At 43.5% G+C, this 23,613-nt stretch overlaps 1 protein-coding gene across 1 annotated transcript in view; it reads left to right on the forward strand.

The window, feature by feature from the left end:
- MRTFA (myocardin related transcription factor A) overlaps positions 1–23,613 on the forward strand; it is a 139,962-nt gene that overhangs the window by 36,138 nt on the left and 80,211 nt on the right. The window contains exon 3 of the mRNA XM_056846548.1: positions 568–829. Within this exon, the coding sequence (XP_056702526.1) occupies positions 568–829 (262 nt within the window). The remainder of the gene's footprint in view (positions 1–567; positions 830–23,613) is intronic.

Below are 23,613 nucleotides of genomic sequence, written 5' to 3' on the forward strand. Positions count from 1 at the left end.
AGGATATCCTTTGATAGGCCTGATCTTGCAAGTGTGGGATGGCCTCATGTGGATTGATGGGTAAAGAATGTAATTGATCCTATCGTACATCAGAGAACTCACTGTACATATTCAGAGGCTATTCTGGGCTCTCACAGAATCCATTCAGATTTATCTTGAATTTAGACTCCCCTCTGGATCTGCCAGGATTTTCTGGAGTAAACTCAGGCAGTTGCAACTGTCCCTGGTAGTATGACTTGTATTATTTTAATGCAATGTACTGGTCTACCTTTAGATCTCTTTCCTCCAAATAATATTAATCCAGGGTTGGTTTTCACCTGGCAGTAATGCTGTGAATACTACTCTGCGATGGGAGGATTGAAACAAGACAAGACTTACAGCTGCTTTGACGTGCATCTGCTTATAAACTACCTTTTAAAAAGTTGCCATAGGAGCTTAATTTGAAGTTATAACCGCAAAATATGTGCAAGCTAAGAACTAAAGATGATAAAGAATCATTTTGCGTCTGGAAAAAAAAGCATTGTTTATATACTGATGTCCTATCACTTCTGTGCTTTTTTTGTTCAGGTTGCCATCACGAAAGCCAAGGTGGATTTCTCCAGTGTGCTGTGCCTGCCCCCTTCCGTCATTGCTGGAAATGGGCTGGACGGAGGAGGGGCTGGCGAGAACGAGGATGAGGCGGTGCTGGTATCTCTTTCGGCGGCACCAAGCCCTCAGAGTGAGGCTGTTGCCAATGAGTTGCAGGAGCTCTCCTTGCAGCCCGAGCTGACCCTGGGCCTCCATCCTGGCCAAAATCCCAACCTTCCTCCCCTAAGTGAGAGGAAGAATGGTAAGTGGGGAAAATAGGTTAATAGATTGAGATTTCTTTCTTTCTGTTATTTTTTAAAACTATTTTTGTTGAGATTTTTAGATATGATGTAGCTTAACTGAGCAAAAAGAGGTGACAGCCATATCTTTGGACTGGATCAACTTTGTAGTGGGTTCTGGATTGGATGAAGTTATCTGTGGTAATTAACTGTATAGAATTGTTACTACTGATCACTCTGTAGAAATGCCTGTTGTATGTTGTGTTGAATATATAGTAGCCCTTAAGAAAGTGAAGGAAATGTGGGCTTTTCCATCATGGCTATTATATTCTGTGGCTTAATTGTATTCTCTTCTTCTTGAGCTGTGGGCAGGAAGACACATAAGTAGCCTTGTCTTTGATTCCTTAAAGAGTTCATTTGTTGGGGTAGGTGAATTTACTAACTCGGTCTCTGGGGTGTTCCTGTGGAGCGTTTGAGAAATGTTTATCAAGTGAATTTTATCAAGTGAATCTTGATAAATGTTTCAGATTCTTGTGCCTGAATGAAACCTGTTGCATATACTGGAGTTCTTGATATGAGCACAAATCTTGTTTCAAAGGCTTCTAACTTGGGCAGGGGAGTGTCCTGAAGCTAGATTTTCACCTTTGTACATTATTGCATCTATAATCTTTTATCTTGTGTATCTGAATAGTAGAAGTATAGAGTTTTAAAGAGGCTGGCTCATAAAACTAACACTATACACTGTACTTGGCAGTTTGCAACAAGCTATAGGCAGTTGGGACTAGAAATAACATGACTGAGAATGCCTTTCAAATTTCACTCTGAGGAAAAGAAGTTAGAAAATGGCATAGATGAATCATTAGGTATCGTTTAAAGCCTCTAAGGAATTGTGTTACTAGAGGTTTTAAGACCAATGTCTTCGGTACCTGCAGAATAGATGTAGGATGGTGCATAAGAAACTAAGCAAGAATCAGGAAATTAGAATTTATGTGGCTGGTACTAAAGGGGCTGTAGAAATGCTAAGTATTATGATTATTGCTATTAAATATTTAGTTCATTCTTGAGCACTGTCAATATTAGCTTGGTGGGTTCCAGACTTGTACTTCAATAGTTTAGTAAAGGGGTCCCCAACCTTTTTGAGTTCTTGGAATTTTGAGGTAGGGTGGCTGGCACCACCCAGAAATGGCTACCAGAGGTGACAGAACCAAGCACACATAAGGAAGGGGGATGAGGAATATAAACACAGCCTCTGAAGAAGCTCAAGATAATGGCCAATGGGAGAAAGTAAGAAGAGGATAAAACGCACACACAGAAGGTAACCAAGGGGGAAGGGGGGGGATAATACACTTATGGAGAAAACCAAAGGGATATATTAAATACACAGAAGAAGGTCAAGAATCTGGGGGGGGGGTTCTGCAGTCTTTTGATGTGGATTTAGGTTAAAATGGGGTAAATGCTGGCTATTTCTTTTGAAGGAAAATAAGTAATGATTGTATTACAGCTGTGATAGATACTGATTGGTGAACATCTGTCATCAGCAGGACATTTCCCATAATCCTATTCCTTAGGGAAGTTTTGCAAGTCATTTTTGTAGAGTTATGGTAAATACAGTGTTATGTCTGTTGAATAACGCCTCCACACTTAAGTTCCAAGTTTCTTTAAGGTTTCTTTATTTCAGTCTGATAAGCAACTTAAAAACACATCCAAACTGCTGCACACCTCTCCCACAATCTACATACTCTTATATATAATTATCTTACACTTCTCTTAAAGAGACATACACATGCCTATACCACATTTCCCCCTTTCTTAACCCATAACATAGTCCTTCGTCCAAACAGGTGGTTGTCTTATCCTTCCTCTCCTCTCAACCTCTACAGTTGATGGTAGTAGTGTCTCTTGAGGCATCTCTAAAGATCTTGACTGAAGACCTTTATTGCATCCATCCTGAGTCGGTCCAACCTCATTCTGAATTGCTGGCAACGAAAAGGAATTCTCTGACTCAAAACTCATTATGTCCCCACTAGAGTACACAGGCACCAAATGAGAAGCATTCCATACACGACCATCTGACATTCTCCTCTGAGGCTCGGGCATCTTGTAGCTGTGGGTTATTGTCCACGCCCTATCCGGGGAGGCAGGACCAAACTGATTTTCTGCTGCCCCCTATCGGGACACTAACCCACTGAACCTCAGTCTTTTGTCCTGCCTAGTGGGGAGAGCAGTGATTTTCACAGCTCTGAGAGTTAGGCTTAGGCTTTAGAGCTGTTTTTTGTGTCTTTCCCTTGATCCTTCCTCAACCTTCCTACCAATTACCCCCCCACCCAACCCGACCTACCCGGTGTCTTTTTCCTCGACTTTCCTGGTGTCGTCTGGAGCGCAGTTGGGAAGAAGAAAGGGGGGGGGGAAATGGCGGACGCCATTTTGAACCGAGAAGACGACCTTCTCTCGGAGAAGGATTATTCTGTGGGGCTGGTCCAATTCGCCCCGACCAACAACGCGACGTCCAAGGGCGGCGAGAACGGATCCACCCTGGTGACGGAGGAGAGCGGAGAGCCGCAGGAGGCTCGGGGAGGCGCCGCGCAGCCCAAGCAGAAGAAGGCGCGAAAAGCGGCGCCCTCCCTTGCCGGCTCTAAACGCAAGAAGCGCGGCAACGGGAAGTTCACCGACGCAGCGAGAGCCAGCGGGAAGGCCCCGTCTGTCTACTCGCGGATCAAGCCCTCCTCAGCAGCAACTTCGCCCGCGATTTCGGATCCCGTGGCGATGAACGGTCTCCCGTCGGGAGGTGGTAACGTACCCCCCCCCTTTTGGAGCAAACAGAAAGACAGTCTGCAGCATCTATTCCCGCCTTTTCCTTAGGGCCGATAGGGGGCCACTTTATGCCTTTACAGCAGGCTTCAGCCCATCAACCATTCTTTAACCCCTTTTCCACCTCAGGGGCGGCAACAGGGAGGTTTTTAACGGCAGATCAGGCTAACGACATGGTTAATATAGCCTTACAGAGGTAATGGCAAGCCTTCCAGGCTTTCCAAATGCGCTTGCCTCAGTTTTCTGGCGGGGTTTCAGGATCCCCTCCCACCTTAGTCCCCCAATCCAATGCAGTTGGGAAAGAAGGCAGTTCATCCACCTCGGGGGGGCCTTCTAGAGAGGAGACATCTGCTTCATGGCCCACTAAGGCCTCCAGAAAGGCTCAGTCACAGCCAATTTCCCAATCCGGCTCTGACTCCACCAGCCTTCAGGATACCCTTACCACTGACCAGGAGTCAGAAGGGGAAGAACGCGAGGAAGGGGAGTTTGACTCCGACGACGAGACCCCCCGTCCTGATGATCAGCAGCCCAGATTGTTCTCGGGAGAGGATTTCCAGGGTCTTCTGGCAAAGGCCATGATTGCCCTGGATCTTAATGAGGAACAGCAGCCCTCAGAGGAACCCAAATCAAAGTTCAAAGAGGGAGTAAAGGAGTGTTTCCCAAGGAGGAGAACTCAAAGCAACTTAGTTCCTTTCCCAGAGTTCTTCATTAGGGCCCTTACAGATGAGTGGGATAACCCCTCCTCCAATAAGTAGGTCCCGGCCTACGTCAAAAAACACTATAGCCTGGCCCCCCACGCCATGCAGATGTTAAAGGTTCATGTAGTGGACGCTCCCGTGGCTGACCTTCAGACCCCTGGGTTGGTTCCCGAGGATGGGGTGGGATCCATCCGTGACCAATTGGACAGGAAGACTGACCATTTGGCAAGAAAGGCTCACGAGGCTTCGGCCCTAGCCATCCAGGCTAGCGCCACTACCTCCATTTTTGCTAGGGCTTCCTATTTATGGGTCAAGAAACTTCTACAGTTGGTACCACCTGACAACCGCAGGGTAGTTGGGGGCCTGGAAAGAGTGCTTAGCGCCATCACTCTTATGGCTGACGCTTCCCTGGACACAATGTCCTTCACGGCTAGGGCCATGGCTTCTACCACATCCATTAGAAGGGCCCTGTGGCTAAGGGCCTGGCCGGCTGACTTCAGATCTAAAACCATCCTCATGTCCTACCCCATTAAAGGGGGTCGACTTTTCGGAGAAAAAATGGACAGGATTTTGATTGAGACTAGGGATAAAAAACACGTCCTCCCTAGGCAACTTCGAAAGGAGAATAGATCCTCTTCTTACCCGTCCTTTCGTTCATCCAAGGTATCTCCCAGATACTGGGCAGATTACAGAAAGGCTTCCTGGAACCAGAGTAACTCATGGAACCAGAGTAGATCCTTTCGGAAAGGGGGGAAGTTCCAGAGACAAGGTCAGACTAGGTCTGACAAAGGGGATAAGTTCCCCAAAAACAACAATTCACAATGACGCCTCACTGATGGCTGTGGGGGGGAGACTTCAGGCTTTCAGTCACATTTGGGCCAGATCCAACCCGGACTTGTGGGTATCCCAAATAATTTCTCAGGGATATCTCCTGGAGTTTTCTTCCCTACCTCGGGATCGTTTCCTTTCTTCCCCCTTACCCTTAAAGAAAGAGAAGAGGGCCAGAACCGCCAAAGCAATTCAACACCTTGTGCACATAGGAGCCGTGGAGAAGGTTCCCAACCCGGAGAAGGGGTTGGGAGTCTACTCCATCTTCTTCACGGTTCCGAAGAAAAATGGGGATTGGAGGGCTATCCTCAACTTAAAGTATGTGAACAGAAGAATGAGGCGCAAACACTTCCGGATGGAAACATTAAGATCCATCATAGAGTCCCTCCAGTCTCAGACCTTCATGACGGCGGTGGATTTGACGGAGGCTTACCTCCACGTCCTTATCCATCCGGACCACAGGAGGTTCCTCCGGTTCACCCATGACATCCACCATTATCAATTCAGGGCCCTCCCCTTTGGGTTAGCCTCTGCCCCTCGGGTATTCACGAAGACCCTGGTGACTGTTATGGCCACCCTCAGACAGGAGTCTATCCAGGTACATCCGTACCTGGACGACATCCTGATCTGTGCTCAGTCCAGGGAACAATCTCGCACTCATACCAACAGAGTGGTGCAGATCCTTCAAGACCATGGGTATCTAGTGAACTTCGAGAAAAGTTCCCTCAGCCCCTCACAATCTCTGGTACATCTGGGGGTGCGGATAGACTCTCGGAAAAACACTATATCTCTGTCCCGAGAGAGAGTAGAGAAAATTGTCACTCGGGCAGTTTCGGCCGCCAGCTCCAAATCAGCCAGGTTAATGTCCCTAGCGAAGCTTTTAGGGCACATGATTTCATGCATAGCAGTGGTGCCATGGGCCAGGTTCCACTCCAGACAATTACAATGGCTCCTTCGCCCATACCAGGGGGACATTGGGATGAAGAGGGACAGAATCATTCCCTTACCATTCAAGGTCCGCAAAAGCCTGCGATGGTGGGCATCCAGGGAGAATTTATCCAAACCCACGCAGTACCTGCACGAGGAGCCCCTCCAGATCTTTACGGACGCCAGTCTGGAGGGATGGGGAGCCACCCTCAATGGACAGATTGCCCAGGGTCGCTGGTCTGTTCAGGAGTCGACCCAACACATCAATGTGCTGGAGCTAAGAGCTGTGAGGTTGGCTCTTCTATTCTTCTCGGCCGACATTTGCAATCACCACGTCCTGGTCAGGACGGACAATATAACCACCAAGGCCCACCTGAACAAACAGGGGGGCACAAGATCAACGGCGTTACATCAGGAAGCAGTCAAACTGTTCCGGTGGGCCCAGTTCAAGGTTCTGTCAATCCGAGCGGAACACATAAAGGGCACCCTCAATGTGGAAGCCGACTGGCTAAGTAGACAGCAAGTAAACGAAGGAGAGTGGTCCTTAGACCAGGACTCCTTTCGTCTCATCATTCAAGAATTTGGTCTTCCAGAGGTCGATTTGTTCGCCTCGTCAGACAATTCCAAACTTCCAAGGTTTTTCTCGAGATATTTCCACCCAGACGCAGAGAGAATCGACGCTCTTCTCAGTCCTTGGCCAAAGACTCTTTTGTACGCCTTCCCGCCTCTGCCAGTTATTCCGAAGGTCCTTCGCAAGATCCAGATGGAAAAAGCCAATGTACTCTAGTGGCGCCCTTTTGGCCTCGCCGGCCATGGTTTGTCACTCTACGAAGGCTAGCAGTTCGAGAACCATGGAGAATACCAACACAGTGGGGGACTCTACGCCAAGGTCCTCTAGTCCACCCAGACCCTCATTGGTTCTGTTTGACCGTCTGGCACTTGAGAGGATGAGCCTTGTCAAACTGGGTTACCCTGCAGAGGTAGTGAACACCATCCTCGAGGCACGCAGACCCGCTACTCGTCGCATATATTCCGCATCGTGGAAGGCGTCAGATGGGCACGTAGAAAGAAGTTTGACTCTCTTCATCCAGGAGCTAACAACATCCTGGGATTCTTACAGGAGGGAGTGAGACTAAACTTGGCAGTTTCTACTTTACGGAGACAGGTTGCGGCCATAGCAACAGTTGTTCCAATGGTAGACGGTGTGACGTTATCTAAGCATCGGCATATCGCCTCCTTTCTGAAGGGAGTATCTCAGACTCGACCTCCTACCGTGCACCTACCTGGAACCTTAACATCGTTCTTAAGGCCCTAACGAAGGAACCTTTCGAGCCCCTTCGCACAGTACCTCTAAAGTTTCTTAGGATGAAAGTTCTATTCCTCGTAGCCATCACGTCGGCTCGTCGAGTTTCAGAATTGCGAGCCCTGTCCATTCGTCAGGGTCTATGCATTTTTCATAGGGACAAGGTGGTATTAAGACCAGACCCTACCTTTATCCCCAAGGTTAACTCTTCTTTTCATCGCGGTCAGGAAATTTCCTTACCATCGTTCTGTCCTAAACCATCTTGCCCAAAGGAAAGATCTTGGCACTCTCTCGACCTACGTAGAGCCTTGCGCATCTTCATTGATAGAACATCAGACCTGAGAAAAACGAACTTTTTGTTTATTAACATCTCCAATCCTAACAAGAGTCTCAGAATGTCAGCGGCATCCATTAGTTATGCCTTAAAGTCAACAATTGCTGAGGCTTATAAGGCCGCGGGGGCTCCTCTTCCACTGGGAATTACGGCTCATTCGCTTCGCAGCGCCTCTACAACGGCGGCGTTTGACAAGCAGTCTCCTGTTGATGAAATTTGCCGCGCAGCCACGTGGTCAAACATATCAACATTCATCAAGCACTACAAGATCAATACATGGTCATCTGCACAGGCGGCCTTCGGCCGCAGGGTCTTACAGCACGTTGTGGAGGAGAACGCATGACCCACCCTGATGGGAGCTCTTATAGGTCCCACAGCTACAAGATGCCCGAGCCTCAGAGGAGAATGGAGCCTTGACTACTTACCGTGAGGGCTCCTTCTCTTCTGAGGCGGAGGGCATCTTGCCCACCCGGGCGAAGAGTCCAGACAACGTGCTATTGATCATACCTTCAGAAGACAATCAGTTCAGACCTAATCCCGGTCCCAATTCCTGTCTGTTTGTCATGTTATGGGAATGTTCCTTCCTGTGTTCATGGGTTAAGGTTACGTTTTGTTCCGTTATACTTCGTTTTGTTCCTGTCTAAGAGCTATGCAAGCCTGTGACTGAGGTTCAGTGGGTTAGTGTCCCGATAGGGGGCAGCAGGAAATCAGTTTGGTCCTGCCTCCCCGGATAGGGCGTGGACAATAACCCACAGCTACAAGATGCCCTCCGCCTCAGAAGAGAAGGAGCCCTCACGGTAAGTAGTCAAGGCTCCAATCTATAAGTATATGGTCCTTTCTTCTCCAATCTTAAGAGGTGAAGTAAATTTACATTCTCCCTTACGCAAGATCCCAGGTCTTCTTACTCTAACAAATGAACCACATTCAAGTTTAACATCCTTAGCACCCCTACATTGATCTGTATAAGCCTTATACTTCTCTTGCTTCTGACCCACTCTTTTTCTCAAATCAGCTTCTAACAATACATCCGGCTTTGCCTTTAGGACTCCAGTAACATTTAATTTAGTACGCATCTCTCTGCCATGCAATAATTCTGCTGGTGACCTTTGCGTTGTAGCATGCCTTGTTGCCCTATATGCTTGCAGGAAATCAGTAGTAAAAGCAACCCATGCCTTTCCTTCCAATTTAGCTGTTTGCAAATTATCTTTCAAACTTCTATTGAACCGTTCAATTTCTCCATTTGCTTGTGGATAATACACTGATGACCTCCTGTGTTTAATATTTCGTTCCGCAAGAAAGGTTTCAAACTCCAAAGAAGTAAATTGGGCACCATTATCCGAGATTAACTCTTTTGGATCCCCTTCCCTACTGAAAACTACAGCCAAAAACTTGATCACAGCAGCAGAAGTAGCTTGTGATGTAAATGCTATCTGTGGCCACTTACTAAAATAATCTATTAAGGTAATAGCGTAACGACACTCCATAGGGGCACTATCAAAAGGTCCCACAATATCAATTGCAACCTTTTCCCAAGCAGAGTGTGGGAATGGGACTGGCTGTAATGGTGCTGGGTGTGTTACCGCTGTCTTATTATGTGATTGACAGGTGACACAAGCCTTAATCCATCCCAGGCCACCAATATAAGTCCCGTAATCGTTGTTTAGTCCGTACAATTCCTTGATGCGTATCATGAGCAAGCTGTATAAATGTAGGCCGCAACTCTTCTGGGACAAGCAATCGATGTGTACCTCGTAAAATACAATCACTCTGTAGTGATAGCTCATCACGTACTTTAAAATAAGGCAACAGTTCTAAATCAATTCCCTTTTCCTTATTTGGCCATTTAGTCATCAAGAATTCCCTTAGTCTCTGCTGGATTGGGCATGCCAAACATGCATCTTGGAATCTCTCCTGTGTAACTGCAGCTGGGATACTTGAAAGAAGTGCAACAACTTCTATATCCTCCTCTGACAATGTGTCTGAAGATGGCAGGGGCAGTCGAGATAAACAATCAGCTGTTACATTTTCTACTCCTGGCTTATATTCCATTTCATAAGTAAACGAAAGCAACCGTGCTGACCATCTTGCAATTCGATTCCCTGCTCTACCCAATCCTTTTGATGTCAACAATGTCATCAGGGGACAATGATCAGTACGTAATTTAAATGCATGGCCCCACAAATAAGTCCTCCACTTTTCCGTAGCCCAAACACATGCAAGGGCTTCCTTTTCAACAACAGAATACTTTCTCTCAGCCTGAGTCAATGTTCTTGATGCAAATGCAACTGTCTTTTCCACCTTACCCTCATGGAGCTGAGTCAACACAGCTCCCAATCCATATTCAGAAGCATCTGTTGTTACAATTGTAGGCAATGATGGATCAAATAATGCCAAAGCTGGACTATGAGCAATCAGCTCTTTTACAGCATCAAAACTGGCCTGGGCCACAGGTGACCATACCAATTGTACACTTCCACGCAGTAACTCTCTAAGTGGTTCAATGACTGAAGCATAATTAGGAATAAACTTCGCATACCATGAAGTCAACCCCAAAAAAGAACATAACCCTTTTAAATCAGTTGGAGGTGGTGCCTGCAAAACTGCTTCAACTTGGTCTGAATCAGGTTTCAACCCAGCTGAAGACACTCTATGTCCCAAAAAGAAAAGTTCTGTCTTCCTAAGTTTACATTTTGTCATATTAAGTCTCAATCCAGTTGCACTAACACTCCTCAATACAGATTGTAAATTACTCTCATGTTCTTCAAGGGTCTTTTCATATACAATAATATAATCTAAATAACACTGAACTCCTTTCTGACCCTTAAGTATTACAGACATCATCCTTTGAAAAGCAGCTGGGGCTGAGGCTAAACCATATGGGACACGTTTAAATCGAAACAATCCATCATGTGTAATAAATGCTGTAAGATCTCTGCTTTGTTCATGTAATACAACTTGATGATATGCACTCTGTATGTCTAAAGTAGAGAACATTTTTGACCCTGCCAATTCAGAAAACATTTCTTCCATATGTGGCAATGGGTGGCTATCAATCACAATAGCTTTGTTTTGGTTCTCTTAGATCTACACAGAGTCGTATACTCCCATCTTTCTTCCTTGCCACCACTATGGGTGAAACCCATTCTGATGAATCAATCTCTTCAATAATATCCTCCTGCACCAATTTCTTAAGTTCCTCTGACACAGCATCTCTTACAGCAAAAGGCAATCGTCGTAACTTCTGTCGCACAGGAGCCACATAATTATCTTACACTTCTCTTAAAGAGACATACACATGCCTATACCACATACAGGTGTATATGCTTAAAAGTCACATTCAATATTGGAAATGTAACATTCTGTAAATAGAGTCCATTTCTCTATTTACAACATTGCAACGTTGGCTTGAAATCTGCTAATTGAAAAGGGGTATGTATGGGAAAATGAAATTATTGCTACAACAAGGCCACTCCCACCAATCCAACTGGAAATTAAATTTGTATTCTCTTACCAAGCATAATTGCCAAAGCATTTCTCCCCTCAGTTATACATTGTTGAAAGTTCTACTTTGCCTGCTATATTTGCCTTGTCACAGCCTGACCTGCACTAGTTTAAAGGCAAAGAAGGAATCTATGTTGAAGGATACAGCAGAAAAACAGAATTGTCCTATAGCATGCTATCAGTAGTTCAAAATACTTCTCACTGTGTGCAGTATGTAAAATAGTGTTCAGTGCTACATGATGCCTTACTGTGTCTACATATGTGTTTATACGTATATACTGATAACAAGAGGTATTCTTCACTAACCTACTTTGCTCGCTGGGGAATCATAGAATAGAATCATAGAGTTGGAAGGGACCACCAGGGCCATCAAGTCCAATCCCCTGCACAATGCAGGAAATTCACAACTACCTCCCCCCTCCACACCCCTAGTGACCAGAAGATGGCCAAGATGTTCTCCCTCTCATCATCTGCCTAAGGTCACAGAATCAGCATTGCTGACAGATGGCCATCTAACCTCCAGGGAAGGAGAGCTTACCACCTCCCGAGGAAGCCTGTTCCACTGAGGAACCGCTCTAACTGTTAGAAAATTCTTCCTAAGGTCTAGACGGAAACTCTTTTGATTTAATTTCAACCCGTTGGTTCTGGTCCGACCTTCTTGAGCAACAGAAAACGACTCGGCACCCTTCTCTATATGACAGCCCTTCAAGTACTTGATCATGGTTATCATATCCCCTCTCAGTCTTCTCCTCTTCAGGCTAAACATACCCAGCTCCTTCAACCTTTCCTCATAGGAGTTGGTCTCCAGACCCCTCACCATCTTTGTTGCCCTTCTCTGGACAGGTTCCAGCTTATCTACATCTTTCTTAAATTGTGGTGCCCAAAACTGAACACAGTACTCTAGGTGAGGTCTAACCAAAGCAGAGTAAAGCAATAGCATCACTTCGCGTGATCTGGACACTATACTTCTGTTGATGCAGCCCAAGACTGCATTTGCCTTTTTAGCTACCGCATCACACTGCTGACTCATGTTCAGTGTTTGGTCCCAAGATCCTTTTCACACACAGTACTGCTCAAACAAGTCTCCCCCATCCTATAATTATGCATTTGATTTTTCCTACCTAAATGCAGAACTTCACATTTGTCTTTGTTGAAGTGCATTTTATTAGTTCTAGCCCATTTCTCCAGCCTGTCAAGATCATCCTGCATCTTGGCTCTGTCTTCTCCCGTATTTGCTACCCCTCCCAATTTAATATCATCTGCAAATTTAATAAGCATCCCCTCTATTCCTTCATCCAAATCATTTATTAAGATGTTGAACAACACAGGGCCCAGCACAGATTCCTGAGGAACTCCACTAGTCACTTCTCTCCAAGTGTACGAGGAACCATTAACTAGCACTCTTTGGGTACGATCTGTCAACCAGTTGCAGATCCATCTAACAATAATAGGATCTAACCCACATTTTCCCAATTTGTCAACGAGAATACTATGTGGAACCTTATCAAAAGCCTTACTGAAATCTAGATAAACTATGTCTACAGCATTCCCCTGATCCAGCAAGGTAGTAACTTTCTCAAAAAAGGAGATAAGATTAGTCTGACATATATTGAAGGGTTAGTCATGCTCAGAGGCCACTCCACTGTACTAGGCGTACTCCACAGCCTGGCATATATTGTCAGTTATTGGAGTTAAACTCTGAAAAGTAACATCCCTAACAATTGATACTAATGAGGCATCCTTCAAAGATAAAAAAAGAGATGGTGATGCCGTCAGATCCCCAAAACTTGAGACTATTCCTGGATAAATGTTGGCGCATATGTGAAGCTAACCATCCCTAAATCAAGGCTTCTCTTGTCTTCATTGTGTTTAGTTTATTATCCTAGTGTTGAAGAGGGTATGATAAGTTGGTTGGAGGAAAATGGTTCTGGGAATGTCTTAGCATTACATCTATATTCCCCATTATTTACAAAATAAATAACATAGGGGTGTTGTAAAATATATGCATATTTAATGCTTGTGTTTAAGGATGAAAGCTATATGCAAAATACTGTTGTAATAGAGTACCCAGTTTAAGAGATTTAAGAATACTTAGCATTTTTGTGTGCTTATAATAATCTCCACTGAATTCTTAAAATGGAGGTTGCACAGTGGCACTGATGCAAGTAGTATAATTTAACAGAATCACGAATGTTTGCTGTGTAGGTGTGACTTTATTTCAAGCTCTGCTGTTAAGTCTTTGGCAGTGCTGTGCAAATGGGCTGCAGTTAATTGTTTGAACTTTTCTAACATTATCAGATAGGCTGTGGAGTACGCCTAGTACAGTGGAGTGGGCTCTGTGCATGACTAACCCTTCAATATATGTTGAGCAATGGGGAGGATTTGCTAAGCATGGAATGTCAGAGCTGTTGAAGTGGCAGGAAAAAAAAACATCAAGTTGTTTTTAGGGTTTTTTCCAGACAGCTGACTCAGATTTAAGTTATCTCTATGTACAGAGTGGTCACCTAACAGATTTAACCCTTTTGTTCCTTAAATGCACCAATACTGTGCTGCTACAGAAATACGAAATATTGGTTATTGCAGTGGTTCCCAAAGTGGGCAGTACCACCCCTTGGGGGCGGTGGGATTACCAAGGGGGGCACTAAGAGGCAAGGAGGCAGCATGGGGGTGCTAGAGATGGGCCCCTTCAGCTGTGTTGTTCACTAATTTACAATAGATCAAGCTATGGCACCATGCTGGCAAATTTAGTGGAAACTATCAGAATTTTTTCCCCCAGTCTTTGAAAAACTTGTACCACTGGATCAAGTTCATCAGTTTTGTTGAATAAATTTCAACTGAAAAGTTTTAATTTGATTTTGAATAGATGTACAATAATTACTGTTTTGAAATTTTATTGTTATTATCTTCTTTAGGATCATGAAAATATGATGGAGCCCTAAAATACCATGATTTTTGATGCAACAGGTTCCCAAATAAATAGACCTAGTTTTGAAATTCGTTTAATTTCATCCATATTTCTCCCCCATCATGAAATGAGTAACAACGAACTGTTTTTGCTTACTAAAAAAAATTATGGTTTTATTTTTTTCTTTACTTCTCTAATGCCCCCCACACAGATACTGTTGGAGAAGCCTCCCCCAATCTGAATTGTAAATAAATCTTTGCACTGAGGGGAAGCCAGTAGTGCAACTGGCAATGGCAGGAGCTCCAGAAGAGTCAGAGGCAAATTTCCCCAAAGTTTCCTTGGGCTGCTGTACACATGAGGGACCCTCCCTCAGCATCTTCACCTCTTTAGGGCTAACAACAAATCCGGACACCCCCTTTGAATACAAATTCCTGAGGCTAGCAGAGTAAACCACAACATTAAAAACAAAAGAAGGGTTACACTCCTGCCTTGTCTGTGGTTGCACAGCAGCAGGTGAACAGGCAAGCAGAGGTGACAGCAGCTGTGTTAGTCAAAGTGCTGAGCACCAAGGTATGGGTGGAAAGGGCAGGCCAGTAGTGCCCTTGGGAGGGTGCAAAGCAGGCACACTAGGGAAAAGGTAGGTGTTGCATCACCCAGCCCAGAAGAAAAAGGAAGCACTCCTTGTTGGCTGGCTCAGTGTAGGCTCCTGTAGCAGGAAACCTGAGGGCCCCAAACTGCACAGGCTTTTCTGTGCAGCAGCTGCTCTGATTCAGGAGTATTGTGAAGAATGGCTCCATACTCCCCCATTTTCTCCACTGTTGGCACAATGCTAACTGGCTCTGCATCAGGGAATATGGGCTCAGGCTTTCTCATCCTTCCCAATGCAAGAGTCTCCTCAGATAGACCAGTAGCTTGGGGGAGTGGAGGCATGGAGCCTCTGTTTTTTTTGCTGCTGGCTTGAAGTGAGCAGCCTCTGTGTCAGGGAAGGCTGCTTCCCTGTGGAACCCCTGGACTCATTGTGTGGATGCCCAGGGCTCATAGGGGCCATATCACTCCAGTCTTTTTCCATTTGCACTGGCTCCCAAGTTGCTTCTGGCCCCAATTCAAGATGCTGGTATCGACCTTTGAAGCCCTATATGGGTTGGGGCCAGCATACCTGAAGGACCAGCTACTCCCCTATGAATTTACCCAACCACTCCAGTCACCTTCAGAGGCCTTACTTTGGGTGCCCCTGCCATCTGCAGCTAGATGGGTGGCAATCTGAGAAAGGGCCTTCTTAATCACGGTGCCAAAGCTTCAGAATGCTCTCTCCAAGGAGATTAGTTTGTATCACTCTACTGACTTCTGCCAGCAAATGAAGACTTTTCTGTTTTGTTCGGCGGTTCCTCACTAGCTATTATTAGCCCTCCTACTTGTTTGTGTATTTATGTCTTATTTAATTGTTTTTAGTATTTTATATATTTCTATTTTAAATGCTTTTCAGTGTTTGAAATGTTTTAATATTTGCTGCCTTGCAGATCCTGAATTGGGTGGAAAGGAGGCATAAAAATGTTTTAAATCAACTTGCAAAACCCTGAATTAATTAATTTTATTTTTTAATTTATTTAAAACATTTTTATGCCGCCTTTCCACCTAATCAGGGTCCCCAAGGTGGTGCACATAAAAACATTAAAACATTTGAACAATTAAAACAGTTTTTAAAACTACAAAATAATTCAGTAAAAACACGAACAAAACAATACCCGTATGAGAGAGGAGGGGCAGTAACAGTTTTGGGGGGTATGCCAAGTGAAACAACAAAGTTCACCCACTGATGGATGTCACTGAAAGAGGGAGACAGACTAATTTCCTTTGGTAGGGAGTTCCAAAGTTTTGGTGCCATGATCAAGAAAGCCCTTTCTCAGGTTGCTGCCTGTCTAGCCTCAGATGAGGAGTGCAAACTGAAGCAGGGCCCTCCAAAGGTGACTGGAATGAATGGGTAGGTTCATATGGAAGAAGGAGGTTCTTACGAGAAGGAAATTACAGGCTAATAACACTGAGATCTCCTTCATTAGGTAGGAATATGGCATAGATATAGGGCTGCCTGTCTCCAGATGTGGCCTGGAATTCTCCCAAAATTAAAGTGGTCTCTGGAATTCAGAAATCAGGTCCAAAATTACAGCTTTATAGAGTAGACTCCATGACATCCCATCCTCACTGAACTCTCTCTCCAAACTCTGTCCACCTCAGGCACCTCCCCCAAATCTCCAGGAATTTCCCAAGCCAGAGCTGGCAGGTTAACATGGATAGGAAGGCACTTTGAGCTGAAATACTTTGAATAGATATCTCAATAAATAGCTTTTTGAACTTCCCATGCTGCTAGACAATATCTCTTTACTTGTTTGTTGTGCTATCATAGCTGTAATGTAATCAAGTTGGATCTTTCCACTCCTGCCTGTTCTCTTGACAGCTTGCTTTTGTTCTGGGAATTGCCTAAAATTGTCTTATCTAGGCCTTGTGAGACTAGCAGGTGATAGACTCAAAATGAAGGGAGAGCTGAGACAGAGGTAAAAAAATGGAGGCATAATTGTCATGGCAACAGTGGACTCCCCCTTTAGGAGTAGGGTTTTTTAAAACGTTTGCATACCGAGATGAAACACTACATGCCAGGACAGCCATTCCCAAGTTTCCGATTACCATCTACATCTACAACCTCATATGATAGCAGCATTCCCATTTATATCAAATAATGCTGTGTTGATTTAATTACTATGATACTTTACACCACATACCTTTTATTAATGTGAGCAGTCTTGATCTGCCTTGTATGTGAACAGATGTATTGTGTGAATTTGGTGATCACAGATTTACGATCTGAAGTTATTTCCTTTAACAGTGGCAGTTCTGACTCTTGCATTGTCCAAACTGCATACCCCTTTAAACCCACTTGGACCCATCAGAAAGGGGTTCTTTAACTGGACAGAGTTGAACTAGTATGGGGTGCTGCTTATGGGCCATATCTTGCCCACCAGCTACTAGATACGGTAATATTACCCATTTTAGCTTCCATTGCCTCTAGTGCATCATCTAATTTAATCTCCTTGTTAATATTAGGACTACTATGTTTTTCTTTTACGATCAGATTTTTTAGAGATCGGGGTATTCTTTTTGGTACTAGAGTGTTATTAGATTAACTGCTGATATGTGGAGACCAACATTTTTTGTCATCTTCATCACAGAAGGCTTTTGGTGCACCTTTGATTCCAGCACCACCTAATCTTTTGAAATTGGTAACAAATCCTGTAGAGCAGTGGTTCCCAAAATGGGCAGTACAACCCCCGGGGGGTGGGGGTGGGATTACCTAGGGGGGCACTAACAGGCAATAGGGCAGCAGGGGGCGCTAGAGGTGGGACCCTTCAACTGTGTTGTTCAGTAATTTTAAATAGATTAAGCTATGACACAATGCTGGCAAATTTGGTGGAAACTATCAGAATTTTTTTCCAGGCTTTGAAGAGCTGGTACCACTGGATCAAGTTCATCAGTTTTGTTGAATAAATTCCAACCAAAAAGTTTTGATTTTGAATAGATGTACAATTAATAATTACTGTTTTGAAATTTTATTGTTATTATCTTCTTTAGTGAGTCACGCAAACCCCTATTTTGAATAATGCTTTTTATAGGATAGGGTAGGGGGTGCTGGGGTTGAGTTTGTGGAACCAAGGGGGCGGTGGCCCAAAAAGTTTGGGAACCGCTGCTGTAGAGGCTATAGACCAGAGGACTTTCTGTCAAGGACTGAAGCATCTCCCCTCTCCTTTATTTTTAATATGTAGCCTGATGAAGAGTTCTGGACAACCTAAAAGTGTGAATATTGTTTTACAATGTTTTGGTTGGACCTAATAAAAGATATTGTATTGCTTTTGTTTTGGTAACATTTTAGTGTTTGGGCTGCCTGGCCTGTTTCTGGCCCTGTAATGCTGGAGCTCTTGGACTGCTGTGCGATGGACTATTATTTGCATTGAAAAGATCACATCACCATTTCTGTGGTGTTCATTCCCAGTACAGTCTTGTTAGTCAACAGAAGTGAAATCTTTCATCTGCCTGGAGGCTGTAAAACCTGTGATTGTATCTGTCTGGGGCTGTCTTAATTCTTTTTCATTCCTGGCAGCTTGAATGACTGTCCAGGCTGTACATTGTTAGTCAGATGTTTTAAGGACAGAGCAGATAAAACTTGTGTCAGCTTGTTAATCTCCATTGACATACACAGCTGAGGAGTTTTTACTGCAGGGGAAAAAAAGGAAACTCAGCAGTTGGGAATGTATGGAATTTCAGTCTTAAGATACTTGTATAAGGAACATAGTGCTCCAGGTGATGGAGAGTTTCCATGCCACTGAATAGGATGGGTGTCAGACTCAGGCGTCCATCCCTAACATCCCATAAACAGACACGGTCAGGCAGGTGATCCTAAGCAATGCTAATTTATTAGGAGCAAAAAGACAGATTAAAATAAGCTGACTGCCTCACAAGCAGGAGAGGCTGCTAATGGGGTCTATGCAGGTAGGTTACAGTATAAAAGCATTCTAGGCAAAAAAGTAAAACAAAGTGAAACCACAGTGCAGTCACTATGAGATAATGGTTCCCAGAGAAACGAAGACATAACACGGGCACATCTGTGATAAACAGGAGAATCGAAACAGTACACAGGATTTGCAGCATGAGAACAAAACCTTGACCAGCAGCCAGAACCTGGCCTTGACAGGAAGCCAGCCTCTGGCCTGCAATTGCCAAACCCCTACTCCAAAGGTAGCAAAGACCTGACAATGGGTTACTAGGCTGTTTTGAATGTATGTGATATTATGGAATATGTTATTTTGAAGCTGGCAACATAGAGACGTTTTTGAATTGGCTACTGCTTAGCTAGTAGAACACCGTGAATGTGCATAGTACATTTTATAGACACCACTGTACCCAAAGATATACTATGTATGGGTGTGAAAGTTGGACAACGAAGGAAGTGGACAGGAAGAAAGTTGATTCATTTGAAATGTGGTGTTGGAGGAGATCTTTAGGGATACCATGGACCACCAAAAAGACAAATAATTGGGTTCTAGATCAAATCAAGCCTGAACTCTCCCTAGAAGCTAAAATGACTCAACTGAGGCCATCATACTTTCTTCACATTATGAGAAAGCAAGACTCACTGGAAAAGACAATAACGCTAGGAAAAGTTGAAGGCAGCAGGAAAAGAGGAAGACCCAACATAAGATTGACTCAGTCAATGAAGCCACAAGGCTGTTAACGATAGGTTATTGTGAAGGTCATTAATTCATAGGGTCGGCATGACTTGAAAGTGACTTGGTGGTAATTAACACACACATACCCAAAAGCTGTTTATTTGCAGCAGACCTGCATGTATTGGTTGCAGATGTGGACAGTATACACTTAATGCTGAAAAAGTTATATAAATAGATCTTTGTGAAAGTCTGACTGGACAATTTAGTTGAGTGTTTTTTACTGAGGTCATCAAGACTTGTTACTAAGGAAGATGGGTCATAGCTTGTGCTTGCTTGGATGTTCTTTGTACCATTTATTGTCCTTCCATGACACTGTGTGAAAATGAAACAGTGTGTTTGGTATAGGATCTGTGACTTGGACTTGTAACTAGAGAACTGAAATCTGCCAGATGGTAGCATATATTTGACCTGTTAGAAACAAAGAATTGTCAGAAGTTAATTTGCACACTTGAAGACATAAATTTGAACACTGCTTCACTGTTGAAGGGCATATTGTACTTCTTCCACAAAGGCATTTGTTCAATTTCAGGCGTGGGAGGTGACTGTTCTTATGAAGATCTACAGATGATTAGCAATTCAAATGTTGGTTGGTAATGAATGCAATATTTGTGTTACCGTGGTGCCTTCCAAATATATGTAATTACCACATTTATATAATCTCATGTGTGTGGAAAATCAGAACTCTGTATAGTAAGAACAAGAACACACATGAAGTGGAACTCGGTGTGGTCTAGCAGCACTTGGACTAGTCCCATGGCTCCTTATATGGGTTTGATCCAATTATTACCATTCAGCTGATAATCTTTAAAATGACAGTAAAAGCAGCCTGCCTTAGAGCTAATGGGAATGTAAAAACACAGGTTATGAACCATGTGGCAAATTAAAATATATTTGTATACATTTTAATTTAATTACTCTGTTTCCCCTTTCCCACTGTTGCTTTTAAAACCAGTTAAAAAATCATAATCGCTGAGATAAAATAACAGAATTTCTTGTGGCATAAACTTCCATGAGTCACTCAGTTTGTCAGACAAATTGAACTGTGATTAATTAAATCTTATGCCACAATATGTTTGTTAGACTTGGTTGTAACATTAACATGGCTACCCCTCTGGAATTTATCCTAGAGATAGTAAAGGTAAAGTAAAGGTCCCCTGTGCAAGCACCGGGTCATTCCTGACCCATGGGGTGACGTCACATCCTGACGTTTCCAAGGCAGACTTTGTTTACGGGGTGGTTTGCCAGTGCCTTCCCCAGTCATCTTCCCTTTACCCCCAGCAAGCTGGGTACTCATTTCACCGATCTCGGAAGAATGGAAGGCTGAGTCAACCTTGAGCCGGCTACCTGAAACCCACTTCCTTCGGGATCGAACTCAGGTCGTGAGCAGAGCTTTTGACTGCAGTACTGCAGCTTAACACTCTCTGCCACGGGGCTCCTCCTAGAGATAGTAACTTACCCCTAATACTTGTATGTTGAGTTAGTAAATTTCACAGCCAACTTTTATTCATACATCTGTTAATATGTAGCCTGGGTCACAGTTAGTGTACTATTTGTGGGAGGGATACTACAGTTTTCAAATTATGTGAAAGTCTGTGTTCAGAGTCTTTGCTGGTCTTTGCATTCCTGGAAGAGAACTGCCTCATCAGTACAGCCCTCTGGGGAATTTAAGAGTTCACATATAACCACCTCTTCCTTTATAAAACAGGAGTGATTGTAGGAAGAAGGAGACTCTCCAGAAACTAAAGAGCAAAAGAGATCCTTTCTAATTGCAATCTAACTGCAAGTTGTTAGAATTTTTGTCCTGCTTCTTAGCGGTAATTTGATTCTGATTATACCTGTAGAGTGGGTACATTGAGAACCAAGTAGGAACAAGCAGTTCTCAGTGATAACAACACATAATATGTAAGGGTTAACCCCTTAAAAAGAAGATCAATCTTGCATCAATCAGTCTGAAGCCATCCTCTTTCCTGTATTTATTTTCATTTTCTGGATAATTGCTATTGTGAGAACAAATCCCTATCAGAGAAACTCTGATGATGGCAGTCCATTCAGGTAACCTCTCACTAGTTTAACATTGTTAATGTTATGTATACTTGTGTAATGTATCTGTAGTAGAATATATTGTGCTGTACAGAAACAGGCAGCCAGAGATGTGCTTACATACAGTAAATATTTCAAATATATCAACTTTGGGATTTTTCGTGGAAAAAAATGTTCTGTCCTTTGAATGGAGAATTAGAATAATATGGTCACTTCTCTGAAATTCAAATGAAATGGTTGCCATAGTTTGGGTGTAAATTCAGTTGGGAAGTCCCATTCTAATTGCTGTATATAAATTTGATTACAGAGTTTTTGTTTGGGGTATTTTTGCAGGCAGTAATAGAGGATATCCTTGTGAAAATTGCTTTTCCTTACTGGTTTTCTCCAGTTTTTCTCCCTTGTATCCATTTTTATTGTACTCTACTTGATCCATGACAACATGCTTAATTAGAAATGCTTAATTATTAGAGGTAGACAATGTTTTTCTTGATACAATTAAACAGCTTGATACACTTGCACAGTGTATTATTTGCTAACTTTTAGTATTTAAAAACAGATAATTTATAAGCCCTGACCTTGGAGAATCTACAGCAGTTGAGAAAGTGTTGATGAATGAAATCATAATTATTAACTTCTTCCCAGGTAGTGTGATATTATCATGGGCGTTTGATTTTCATGCAGTACATTTTAATACAAATGGTGAAATGTAAATCACTCTTCAAAAATTAAATACCATCTTGATAGAGCTTCTTACAGGCAATGCAAGGTTCCCTTTACTGACAACAGGTATAGATGCTTTGTACATAGAGTTGCCAACTGCCTGGAGAAATTTTTTTACTGTCCTTTTGTGTGTGTGTGTGTGTATAAAGTGCCGTCAAGTCATAGCTGACATGGCAACTCAGTAGGGTTTTCAAGGCAAGAGACTAATAGAAGAGGCTTGCCAGTGCCTTCCTCTGCATAGCGACCCTGGTATTCCTTGGTGGTCTCCCATCAAGGTACTAGCCAGGACTGACCCTTGTTACCTTCTGAGATCTGACAATATCAGGCTAGCCTGGGCCATCTGCCCCTTTTAATAGAGGCTTAATAGGTGATATTTATTTCTATGCCAGAAAAAAGCTTCAGCTGCCCTTTTCAAAATGAAACCTCCATTAAATTGACAGGATATTTTCCTCCAGGCCCCTTGGCAACCCTATTCATACCTCATATGCTGATGTAATCTTTCAATTAAATAACTCTTTGAAAAACTGAGTCTGTTATATCTTGAATATTGGATAATAGCTGTTTAGTTCTTGTTTTTAAAGCAAGGGAGGGGGAGATACTGTTGCTATTGAAAACAATTTACTACTCATTTTTAAAAGGCTCTAGAAATAACTGACTGGCGCTGGTTCCCTAATGGATGGTTAAAAAGACAGGAATTAGAAAGAAGAAATCAATGTATGTTCCAAAATAGAAGAAAAGAAACCATGGCAATTACAAGGATTTGTATTTGGAGTTATTAATAAATCTGGAGTTCGGTAGTGAGGTGGCCAGATTTGCATATAACCCAAAAATATATAGGATGCTGAAATCCAAAGATGATTCTGAACACCTTCAGAAGGCTATTTCCAGCTGGAGCACAAAATGAAATTTAATGGATTGGATCTAGACAACCATGGGTGGTGGGGAGCCTGCAGAAGAGATCTTTGCTACTTTCTACTTCTCTCCCCCCTCCCCCGTAGTCCCTTTTGTCCCATGAAAAGCTGCTCTTAAGTGTTGGGAGAGCATTGGGAACAATGTGGAGTCTTTAATATGAGGAGGAAATCTATTGACACCCCCCTCCTTCTTTTCATGAACAGCTCCTCTAGATGTGGGGGCAGTTTCTGCTGATTCTTTCTTCCCACTGCTGTCCCCCTCTAAGCCATATCCTGTCTGCTTTCTGAGCTCCCCCCCCCCCCACTCTCTGAAGTGGCTTTTGGGAAGGAGCAGGAGACTACAAAAAGAAAGGGGAGGTGGCAGAGATCTCTTCCGCAAGGGGAGCTCCATAGTAGTTTGGATCCAGTCTAATGTAGTAAGTGTATAGTGATCCAGGAGAAGGGCTGTGGGTCAGTGACAAAGTACATGCTTTACATGCAGAAGGTTCCAGGTTTAATCCCTGACATCTTCAATGAGCAGTGAACTTGAGGATATTCAGTGGATTTATTTGTATTTTTAATG

This window comes from Euleptes europaea, chromosome 3, assembly GCF_029931775.1.
Source record: "Euleptes europaea isolate rEulEur1 chromosome 3, rEulEur1.hap1, whole genome shotgun sequence".
NCBI classification, from domain to species: domain Eukaryota; kingdom Metazoa; phylum Chordata; class Lepidosauria; order Squamata; family Sphaerodactylidae; genus Euleptes; species Euleptes europaea.